The sequence below is a fragment of the Etheostoma spectabile genome, chromosome 8 (assembly GCF_008692095.1).
Source record: "Etheostoma spectabile isolate EspeVRDwgs_2016 chromosome 8, UIUC_Espe_1.0, whole genome shotgun sequence".
NCBI lineage: Eukaryota > Metazoa > Chordata > Actinopteri > Perciformes > Percidae > Etheostoma > Etheostoma spectabile.
This window is the reverse complement of record NC_045740.1, coordinates 19,407,209-19,419,404: the sequence shown is the minus strand read 5'-3', so window position 1 is coordinate 19,419,404 and position 12,196 is coordinate 19,407,209. Positions and strand designations below refer to the sequence as shown.

Here is a 12,196-nt window from a genome sequence, read left to right as displayed (position 1 = left end):
TGTGTGTGTGTGTGTGTGTGTGTCTGTCTTTGTCTCTATCTGTCTCTTTGTGTACCTGGTGAGTTTGATGGTGTTGTCCAGAGCGGCAGACAGCAGCAGACTGTCGTTCTGTCTGTTGAAGGACAAACCTCGGATCTGTTTACTGTGGATGGGAACGTACTGACTCGCCTTCATGTTGACCACACTCACCTTCTTCACCCCGCAACCTGCAGGAGGAGACAGGAAGGGCGGCCAGTGAGAGTGTGAGACAGAAAAGACTTTTGTCACTGTCAACTATCACAAAGCAGAGAGAAGGAAGTCTTTCTAAGGAAACACTATTTTCTGGGTTTTCTAATCTAGTGTCTGACAGCGTTTAAAGTCCGGGGCTTTCCCAGCCATCATACGCAACCGTATGACTGTAAAAACAATGCGTAGTATCTAAACCAAAGACTGTAAAGGAGCCGTCTGCTCATTAGGCTTGTTCGAGATGAGTCAAGTCTGCACAGAATCAATCAACAATTGCTGCCCAATGCATGCTGGTTAGATTTGTTATTGACTTGATCCCGACTTGCTCCGACGTCATGCACACGAGGATAACCTCACGAGATCAAGGCAGTTCTGAGACGCAGCCAGCACAGTTGCTTCTCTCCGACTGCAATACCCAGGTTCAGGTTCAGAATCATTTATCGGCCATTATAAATGCCGAAACCTAGGAAAATGCCTCATATCGGCCCGCCAATATATCGGTCGGCCTCTATAATACAGTAACATGTAATCTTAGTTACTTTTAAAATCAAGTAATCTGTAAAGTAACTAAGTGACTTTTTAAAAGGAGTTATTAGGTTACTTTTGACATGAAGAAGTAAGGGCGTCTCACCAGGCACCAGGGTGGAGTGCGGGGACGGCTGCGAGGCCAGCAGGCAGCTCAGAGGTTCGCAGTAGGATAAAACCCTGCAGCTTCCAGCCTGGGACACCAGCACCGCTTTGGAGAAACTGTACTGGGCCGTCCTGGAGCCGTCCGCCCTCTGGCACAGGCCGAGGAGGAGCGAGGTGGACGCAGAGGAGGTAGACGAGGATGAGGACGGCACTGAGCTTCGGCCAGCCTGAGCCATCAGAGCCCTCAGCTCCTTCACAGAGACAGATACAGAGAGAAAGAGTGGGACGTGTTTAACCAGGAAGACGTTCCAGTAAAAAAGGAAAATGACGTGGACAACATCTAGTCGTTGAGTCCATAATGTGCCAGTTTATTGGTAATTAATGATGCATTTTACTTTCTTTCTATCATTTTATTTTACGCAAATGATACCTGCAGCTCTTGTTGTGCTTGTCCGTATTTGTTGGTGACAACCTGCAGCTTCAGTTTGTACTGAGCTGATTCCAGTTCAGCCTTCCTCCTCAGAGACTGTTCCTGCTCCAGAGACCTAGACACAGACAGCCCGACAGACAGACAGACAGACAGGAGGTTAAAATTTCATAACAGTTACATCCCAAGTCAGGGGTTGGAGTGATTGGCGATAACAAAAACAGTTCATCAACTTACATCTTTTACGCAACATAAATTAAAGTTGAGTTCTTGGTTTTTCTGCTAAACCTTTGTACCAAATTTGGGTGGTTTGCGCTTAACAGCGTAGACTGTAAATCTTTCACGATAGTTTTATCAAGCTGAACTGAAACTGTGACACCTCACGGTTAATTTAGTCAGACGAGACGAAATATATTCGTCAACGACCTTTTTTTCCATGACTAAGACGAGACAATGACGAGACTGCACCAATCTCCAAAAACAAAAAGAATTAATTAACATGCGTTATTGTTGACCAAAAAAAGACGTAACTAAAATGTTTTGCATAAAATAAAAACTAAGATCTCTCTATATTTTCGTCTACAATCGTCAACGGTTTCATCATGAGAAAAGTAGTGCAGTGCCCGTTTGGAGCGCCGCAGTTCAATCAGGCTACGGGTTGGCTGTAGAGCCCAGGAACCCTGGCTCTATCTAACATGTGTCTGTGAAACAAGGTGCTCAGAGCCCAGGAGCCCTGGCTCTTATCTAACATGTGTCTGGTGAAACAAGGTGCTGTAGAGCCCAGGAACCCTGGCTCTTATCAACATGTGTCTGTGAACAGGTGCTGTAGAGCCCAGGAACCCTGGCTCTTATCTAACATGTGTCTGTGAAACAAGGTGCTGCAGAGCCCAGGAACCCTGGCTCTTATCTAACATGTGTCTGTGAAACAAGGTGCTGTAGAGCCCAGGAACCCTGGCTCTTATCTAACATGTGTCTGTGAAACAAGGTGCTGTAGAGCCCAGGAATCCTGGCTCTTATCTAACATGTGTCTGTGAAACAAGGTGCTGCAGAGCCCAGGAACCCTGGCTCTTATCTAACATGTGTCTGTGAAACAAGGTGCTGTAGACCCCAGGAACCCTGGCTCTTATCTAACATGTGTCTGTTAAACAAGGTGCTGCAGAGCCAGGAACCCTGGCTCTATAACATGTGTCCGTGAAACAAGGTGCTGTAAGCCAGGTCCTGGCTTTATCTAACATGTGTCTGTGAAACAAGGTGCTGTAGACCCCAGGAACGCTGGTGTTTATCTAACATGTGTCTGTGAAACAAGGTGCTGCAGAGCCCAGGAACCCTGGCTCTTATCTAACATGTGTCTGTGAAACAAGGTGCTGTAGAGCCCAGGAACCCTGGCTCTTATCTAACATGTGTCTGTGAAACAAGGTGCTGTAGAGCCCAGGAATCCTGGCGTTTATCTAACATGTGTCTGTGTACGATTGAAGGAAGAGGCTCGATATAAAATCGCATTTAACAAAGTTACATTCAACAAAAATCATTCAACAAGTGTACATTGTCAGGTAATTATGACATTTAAGCAATATTTGAGATGTGTGATGTTTGACTGAAATAGTTATCAGAAAAAAATCCGGGAAATAGTTTATTTTAAAAAATATACTCAAATGTTGTAACTAAAACTTGACTAAGATACCCGAGTTCTCTTTAGACTCACATGTCGAGACTTTTAGTCGATTAAAATTTTACTAACAAACAAAATCATATGTGAATGACTAAATATGACTAAAACTAACAAGGACATTTGGCACAAGACTAAGACTAAATTAAAAATAGGGGAAAAATGAACACTGGTTGGCAGCATCACTCACTTCTTTAAGCTCTCCTGCTCGGAGTTGTCGAGCGCTCTCAGCTTCGGAGCGTACAGCAGAACGATGTCTGAACGCTTCGCTTTCTTGTTGCACTGGAAAAACAACACAAACACATCGTCAAAAATCCAGACGTGCAATGCAGGATGAGACACCTGTGTGTGTGTGTGTGTGTGTGTGTGTGTGTGTGTGTGTGTGTGTGTGGTGTGTGTGTGTGTGTGTGTGTTGCGGAAGGTTCTGTGGTAAGTTTCTTTGGGATAAACTCGGTTTAATCTTTGTAATTTTGTTACTGTGACCTCAGGATGTTAGCTACTGTCCGTAAAAGGTTTTTATTAAGATGGCTGTCTGTTACAGGCTTGCTATCTGTGTACCTCAGTGGACACGGTTCCGTGCGTTTGCCGGCTTCTTTGAAAACAAAATGCACATGACCAGAGGGAGAAGACGGGAGGGGGGGGAAGAGTCGCTAACGTATTTATTTACATCAGTGTTGCCAAATATCTATTCCGAAGCTGTAGAGAGAAACAGCGACTGTGGTGCGTTGGCCAGAGTGGCGTGGATGGTGGTAGGTAGGCAGACTCAAACACTGCACATTTCCAAAGGTGATTAGTTTATTTCCATGGTCTGCAGTCCACGGATAATTAACCAATCAAGCTTAAAGACAATTGCCCATTAAACTAATAGTAGCAATAACAGGCACGTGTTTCCTGGCAGCGCAGCACAGCCTTACCTCCCTCTTTGTTTCCCTGGAGCACAAATCCCACCATTTACATAGGATTGTCAATTCCCCCCCCCCCTGCTTCAGTCCCTCCCATCCTAAAGCAGGTTGATCTACTCCATAACATCAACACCTAGCCATTTCTTAATCTATGGAACTTGGTTACCAGTTCCCTCCTATCCTACTGACTACAAAGCAGGTCAGGATTATTCATACCTTGTTTATACAATAACCAAAAACAACCAAAATAAACATTCCTATACAAAAGAAAACCCTCTACTTGGTTTGGCCTGGTGATGTCATCCATGACCACCCTATTCCAGGAAATACTTAGGCCAGCAGCCCCCCCCCCCCCAAACAACTGTCCTGCATGGTGGAAGTGAACAAAGGAACAAACAGTTGTAAGTATCAATACAGGGAAAACTTTAAACCATGTTTAAACTTGCACCCTAATAAAATAGAACTGAAACTAACATGACGTGTGTGTTTACTTTACTAATGACCTGTATGGGACATTTGGTGGGCAAAACCCACTTTGTCACAGCGACCAAAACGGCACAGCGCCCCTTTAAAACACCGTGGCGAGACTGACCTGTGGACACTTGGCGGCCGGGCCCTGAGCCTTCAGCCAGCGCTGGATGCAGGTGAAGCCGAAGAGGTGTCCGCAGCGCAGCGCCGACAGTCGGTGCTCGCCCGCCGTCGTCCACGCCTCGAAGCAGATGGAGCAGATGTCGCCTTCGCCCTCTTCGGCCTGCGACGGCTTGGCAGAAGCCGAGGCCACAGGGGCCGGCTACAAGGGGACATGACAAGAGATTTTAAACAAAAACAGACGGTGACAAAGCTTTCCTTCTGGGACATAATTAGAAGTTAGAAAAACAGAGGAATACATTGCAATACATGGCAAAACATTTTTTCTTTAAATTGTAATAACACTATATTGTGGCATTATGAATCGTGATGATATTGTTCCATTGGCTTTCAAATTGTTTATATTTGCCCTCTGACGTTGATCTTTTAATACACAGGTACAATACAATGACGTCAGGTACAGTGTCAGGTTCAATTCCTGTGCAATAACCCAGCAATACAGTGTCTAACCAGTCTGTCTACTGGTTCCACTTATTATTTATTCACCAGTCTCATTCTCTATTTCAGAGCTGTTCATTCTGTGATATAATACTTATAACAATACTATGTATTCCAGCACCCTTTGCACTATGCTCCATAATTAAAATTTACTCCTGCATATTTTGCACTCTTCATTGCCTCAACCTGTCTATATTGTTTCTGGTTATAGTGTGTTTATACTGTTTGTGTAGTTGTTTGTTTAGTAGAAGTAAGCGCATTGTGAGCAATACGATCATTTTTCAAAATTTGCAATATTAAGAGGAAAAGAAAATTTGACGTAGTGGTTTTGTAGCTAGATAGCACTTAGTCACAACCAGCACAGAGTGTATAGTGTGTATCTTTAGCTGACCCAAGCTCAAAATAGCGACTGTATTTCCAGTATCTCTCACCTCCCTCCATTGTCCTTTTTTCATTGGTACTTGTATCGCCACAAATTGTGATTTAACTTAGTCAGGGCATATACACCACTAAAGACACCACTGTATATGTTAGTTTAAACACTCAAACTTTTCAGCTAGCCGACAGAACAAATGCGAACATGTTGGGAGTAGAGCCTGGCAGCTGCTGTCCTGCTGCGGTTTTGCAAGACTCACGCGGTGTTCTGCTGTGTGAAAACCTAGCGTTATTCCCTCTATATCTTGAAAAATACACGCATTCTTGGAAGAGAATATGATTTTTCTGTTAGTATGCTTAGATATCCAAATCCCTATACTCCCAATTCTTCTCAATTCCTTTACAGTGCATAAGGAAGTCTCCATATAGGTTACTTTTTAACATCTATCTGATGATGTATTACCAAACTTGCTTAATTTATCTCCAGTATAATTTATTCTTGTCAACATTTTAAACTGTACTAGTAGCGGATTTTCATTAGCAGTTAATTTGTATGTACAATATTGTATAATGGAGCCTCTATTGCTTCCAATTAGGATTGCACAATGTACAGTTTTTTATGGTTCTCGCCATATTAACAATAAATTACATGGATTAGTTGTGTGATCTAAAAAAAATTCTGAAAGATGTGGATCAGTGTTTCCCCAAAAGCCCGAGATGACGTCCTCAAATGTCTCGTTTTGTCCATCTCAAAGATATTCAGTTTACTGTCACAGAGGAGAGACTAGAACATATTCACATTTAACAAGCTGGAATCAGACAAGTTTTAAGTTCTGTTTAAAGACTATTATTTAAAATTAGCTGTGGCAAAATACGTTGTCTGTAAAATGCAGAACACAAGCAGGATACGTGCTTCTAAGAAGGAGAGTGATGGAAAAGGTTTGAACGCTACCTGGACGTTCTGATTGGACATTTCTGTCCTTTCACCATCTGCAGCTGAACTGGAGTCTGAACAAAGACAGGGGGGGGGGAAGAAAAGAAAATTAAACTGGACTCTGACAACAACAACAGACTCTGCATTGGTCTGCAAAAATCAGTCATGAAAAGGTCTGCTAATAGCTAATGAGTATTTTCATTGTCGATTAATCTGTTGATTATTTTCTCAATTAATGGTTATCTCTCAAATGCCAGAAAATTGCGAAAAATGCGGGTCAGTTGTTCTAAAAGCCCAAGATGTCGTAAAAAAATGACCCATTCTAAATACTAGTTATCAAAACAGTTGGTAATTTATGTAATAGTTGACAACTAATCTTCGCAGCTCTAGACTTAAAGTAGTTCTCACTCACTGGTTGGACCAGCATCCTGTGGTTGTACGTGTTGGACGGACGCGTGGAGGCGAGGACTCGCAGGCGGCACCGGGACGACGGGCTCCGGAGCAGCAGCCGAGGCTTCTCCGTTGACCCCTTCCTCACCCTCCTCCTCGTCAGACTCGCTGACCTCGGTGGTGCTGCCGGACTCTGGCTGAGCCACGCTGGCAGCCGGCGCTCGGAGCAGGAAGTCGGGAAAGCCTCTGGAGGGCGCCGCGGTCTGGCTGGGGTAGTGCACCCGGAGGCCCTGCCTGAGGAAGCACACGGGATCAACATCTCAGCAAGACGCTCAACTTTCTGACAAAATACAGCTGCTGAGAAGAGACTAGAGGAACGGTACTACACTCATATTCTGCTCATCTTCAGGTTCCTAATTGTATTTAGAAGTTGTACCAGAATTGGTTTACATGGTTAAATAAAAAAATAAAAGAAAATTCTGTCGTACTGCACATTTCTGCAGCTCCTCTTTTCACTTTATGTGTTGAGCTCTCTGTTTTAGCTCCAGAGTGAGGAATCTCACTTCTGTCCCATCTTTGTTGGGAGTCGCACATTCACAGTACCTAGGTAAGGACTACTAGCCAGTCAGGAGCAGAGTATGAGGGCCCTGACAGTACCTAGGTAAGGACTACTAGCCAGTCAGAAGCAGAGTACGAGGGCCCTGACAGTACCTAGGTAAGGACTACTAGCCAGTCAGAAGCAGAGTATGACGGCCCTGACAGTACCTAGATAAGGACTACTAGCCAGTCAGAAGACCCATTATATTGCTGTTACAAGTGACACGTTTGTCTCTTAAATAAAGGCTGGACCTACAACAGAGCTGTTTGAGCGGTTTGTGTTTTCTGCTTGAGATGGTGAGTCCCTTTGTGGGGGGGGGGGGGGGGGGGGGGGGGGGGGGGGGGGGGGGGGGGGGGGGGGGGGGCTGTGGGCCTTTTTTAATTAGTAAACATATAACGTGCACCAAAAAGATATACTGTGTAACACAATGAAGGTAAGGGAAAAAGCCAGAAAACATAATATGAGCACTTTAAAGAACAATTTAGAAAGCAGTCACTAAGACACAGACAACTATGTTGGTCTTGGGGAGCTGCAGTCTTTAGTTGTGCTTAAACTGCAGACTCTGGGGCGCTGGGGTAGCTAAGCTGGTTGAGCGTGCACCCATATGCAAAGGCTCAGTCCTTACCTCCGCGGCCGCAATTCAATTCCAACCTGCGGCCCATTGCTGCATGTCGTTTTCCCCTTCTCTCCTCTTTCAGCTCTTAAGCTGTCCTGCCAAATGAAGGCCTAAAAAACGTCAACTCTCCTCTTCTTCGATTGCCCTCTCTCGTCCGGTCACACCGCATCTGCCTTCACTTTCTTTCTCTGTCTGTCTCTGTCTGTCTCTCTCTCTCTCTCTCTCTCTCTCTGACATCCATACTGGCCGTGGTATACGATTTGGCGCAAATATTAAAACCTTTTACTAAACTGTAACAAATTCACATCACTGCCAGTGTGAAAAGTCTTGATGAGAAATATTCACTGTTGATTATTCTGCATTTCATGTGGTTTATTCGTCACCCCCCCCCCCCCCCCCCCCCCCCCCCAGTGTTTAAAAAGGCCTTAAACCAGAATCAGAATCAGCTTTATTCGCCAGGTATGAGGAATTTGTCTTTGGAGCATTGTTATTCACACTCTGCTTACACATACAAAACAACCAAAACAAAAAATACACACTAATATATACACACAATATATACATACTCTAAACAGAAACAATGGCATGAGTGCAATGAAGAGATCAATAAAATTATTTGAATATGGAGCATAGTGCAAGGATGCTGGTATAAATAAACCAAGGCTTCTCTGTGCATTAGCTCTGGGTACCTGAGTCTCCTGCGGATCGGTGCGCCGTGAGCGGCAGACGGCGTAGCCGCAGAGCCGCTCACCGCCCTCTGACTGAACGCCCAGGTGGCAGGAAGCCTGGGGGGCACGCGGGCTGCCGTCTGCCCTCTTTCGTTGTCGTCCTCGTCGTCCTCGTCCACCTCGGTGCTGCTGCCGGAGTCCGAGATGACGTGCGGCGCGTTGGCGTCCGCCGCTGCAGCTGCAACCTCTGGCTGTCTGTCCCCACCCCCCTGCAGATGCCCAGGGGAGTCTACCTCCATGGCCTCCATCTGCACAGCAGGTTAGATGGTTAATGATCCCCCTCTGACTCCTAATTCCTATTCATCTCTTAGACAGAGCCCTGGGGAGATGCTACTTTCAACTCATGCTAGCTTGGTTTTCAAGATGAACTTATAAAGCCAGTCATTGTCTTGCACCGTCCTAAATTAGCGACCTCTCACCCCACATGTTCCTGTTCTTAGCCCGAGGTCCTTGGGGGCCGCTTTGCTGGCTGCAGCTTAATTAAATCTTGTGACCAGGGACCACGAAGGGCCCCGAGGCTTAGAAGTCGCTTACCCATCGCTGGTTAGAGAGCCGTAACATTTTAAAACATTCTGTAGACAGAAGAGCTTTTTACGTCTGTGTTTTGATGTATTTTCATAGGAGTTTACAGAGTTTTACACTCAGGGTATTACTGTAAAAATGTACACTGCATAGAAATTTCTCCCATCTAGCAAACTGTATTTTGCATTCAAACGAAGAGTGCACTCTAGCGCCCCCTCGGGTTTTCAACTACGGTAGCCGTCAGGTACCAAGAAGCTATGACACCATGTCGTCCAATTTTTGATTCCTTCTCCTGTGGCTCGGCATATGTATGAGCCTCCATTATTATTATTTGGTTATTTAAACATCCGATATTGCGATATAAATTTAAAAAAAAAACATAACATTAGTTATTTGTAATTATGTATGTGTCAGACTAAAGTTAGTACATATGCCACACATAGCCCTTTGGGCAAACACCAAACCCAGCCCTGCTCCACTAGTTGATGGTGCAAAAACTAAAGTGCCGATAAAGTCTGCTTTTGGGACTGATGAAGTCATAGCTCCTACTTTAAGGTCACTTGACTCGGTGGTATAAATCCTGAAGACACGCCTCCCTGTTTTAAGTGAAAGTAAAGAGTTACCCTCATGAAGCTGGGACAAATGTAACCTGGTTAACATCTGCACACTGGACAGTAAATGTGCTATTACATCGAGAGTCTTTTACAGACGAATACCTAATAGTGGAGCCAAACTATGCTCAAACTACAGTTAACATTAGCTGCACGAAGCCAAAAGTTACACAGCGTGCATGCTTAAACTAGCTTATGTTGCTTTGCAGTGCAGTGGTTAGCAGTGGCTATTCGCCCCGAGAAGTATAAATGTCCTCGTCAACTGTCCAATAAATAAGCTTTAAAACGTGTTAATCGACCGGTCACCTGTGATGGCGTTCACCGGGGCCCGGTGGTAGCGTCACTTCCTGCGGCTAAACACCCAACTAGAGCCCGAGGTCGCAGCGGCCTCCAGGCAAAAACAAACCAGCAGCAACGTTAACTTTAGCTTGTTGTATTCAGTTAATACGACAGTGACCGTTGTCTTTGATGTAACGTCTTAGTTTCTATACAACGTCATAAAATAGCAGAGAATAAATAATAATAATTCGACTATCCGTTGGTTTCTGATCCCCGTGTAACCACGGACGCTTGAGCTAAACTTAGGTCACGTTAGCTTTAGCGAGCATTTATGAGGTTGTAAGGCTGCCAATTATGGGTTTAAGACCTTAAATTACGCTTGTATTAAAGTCAAGATGTGAATAGCTAATGGTGGTATTAACTACAATGGTGTTACTGTAAATATGCTTAAGAAAACGAGTCGGCTTGATAGTTCGTTGGCGCGACTAACGTTAGCTAGTTGGCTAGCTAGCTAGCCAGCCAGCTAGCTAGCTAGCCAGCTAGCTGGATGGCTAGCTAAATAGCTAGCTAATCGACTCGGGTTGTAACGTTAGCAACAACAGCGCGTGAGAAGGAACGTTAAGACAGCTACCTGTGTGGAGGTGAAGGTTCAACGGCTGCCGGTCCCGCTCCGCGGAACCACACAAGGGAACAACATGACTCCACGGCAAATACGCGAATCAAACCGGTCTGGTTGAGGTGCTGTTTACGGGGGTGCTGCCAGGAGTCAGGACCGTGGTCAGGGATCGAATCTCCCGGCGCCAGTTCGCGCCGCCCGCCCCGTCCCGTCCCGCTGTGACGTCACCGCCAAAGATCGTATGTTGACAAAGATGGATCACACGCGAAAAACAAAAAAAGAGATGGATCACACGACAAGTATCGGAATCAGAATCAGAATCAGCTTTATTCGCCAGGTATGAGGACACAGGAATTTTTCTATAGAGCATTGTTGCTCACACTCTGCTTACACATAAAACAAAAGCAAAAACAACCCAAACAAAAAATATACACACTAATATATACACTGTATACATATACATATATACACTGACTGTGCATATATGAGTACTGTAACTTTTGTAAAACCGAACCAGAATCATTAATTCACCTTTTTTTGTTGTTGTTGTTTATTTTGTCTTACATTCTGGAAAAGTTTAGAAGATTATTTGACTTCTAAAACATCACATGCAGTTACATTAGAAGGGAAACATATTTTTACATTGTTTGAATGTAAAGATAGGAACTTAAGTAATATTGTTAATCTTTTTTATTTTACTGGGAAAATTTCATATCCATAAATCCAAGTTCTCTAATTCAAAACGCTGCTTTAAATTGTTTCAAATTGAAGTTGATGTTTACTTTGAGTCTCTTAAATTTAACAACAAACAAAAAAAGCTATATTTATTTCTGACATGTACTCAAAGAGTTTATAAAGATTCATATCAACACTTTTTTTTCTTTACAAGACTGTCACATTTTTATTTCATACATTATACATACATAATACCCTGTATAATGGTGTATTACATACTATACACCCTGTAACATGGTGATAACTACCTATATCCTGATACAGGTGTATAACATACTTATACACCCTGGTATACATGGTGTATACACATACATATACTACACCCTGTATACACATGATCATGTTATACATACATATATACCCTGTACATGGTGTTACATAATATACACCCTGTATACATGGTGTATACATACATATACACCCTGTATACATGGTGTATACATACATATACACCCTGTATACACATGTATCATGTATACATACATATATACCCTGTATACATGGTGTATACATACATATACACCCTGTATACATGGTGTATGCATACATATACACCCTGTATACACATGGATATGTATACCATAAATATACCCTGTATACATGGTGAAACATACATATACCGGTAACATGTGTGTATACATACATATATACCCTGTAACATGGTGTATACATACAATATATAACCTGTATACATGGGTGTATACTATACAGATACACCCTGATACATGGTGTAACGACATATACCACACTGATACAAAGGATCAGGTATACATACATATATACCCTGTATACATGGTGTATACATACATATACACCATGTAGACATGGTGTGTGTATATCTGTTTCAGTTATCACC

General features: G+C 43.6%; 2 protein-coding genes across 4 annotated transcripts in view; both read right to left on the bottom strand.

Annotated features, from left to right (window-relative positions):
* rfwd3 (ring finger and WD repeat domain 3) overlaps window positions 1-10,849 on the bottom strand; it is a 14,709-nt gene extending 3,860 nt beyond the window's left edge. Inside the window, exons 1-9 of the mRNA XM_032522926.1 lie at window positions 10,621-10,849; window positions 8,539-8,825; window positions 6,658-6,929; window positions 6,264-6,319; window positions 4,443-4,640; window positions 3,139-3,230; window positions 1,286-1,400; window positions 857-1,106; window positions 56-206 (exon numbers count right to left, since the gene is read on the bottom strand). Coding sequence (XP_032378817.1) covers window positions 56-206; window positions 857-1,106; window positions 1,286-1,400; window positions 3,139-3,230; window positions 4,443-4,640; window positions 6,264-6,319; window positions 6,658-6,929; window positions 8,539-8,825 — 1,421 coding nt within the window. The 5' untranslated portion in view covers window positions 10,621-10,849. The remainder of the gene's footprint in view (window positions 1-55; window positions 207-856; window positions 1,107-1,285; window positions 1,401-3,138; window positions 3,231-4,442; window positions 4,641-6,263; window positions 6,320-6,657; window positions 6,930-8,538; window positions 8,826-10,620) is intronic.
* LOC116693755 (mixed lineage kinase domain-like protein) overlaps window positions 1-12,196 on the bottom strand; it is a 525,120-nt gene that overhangs the window by 497,968 nt on the left and 14,956 nt on the right. The window lies entirely within an intron of this gene.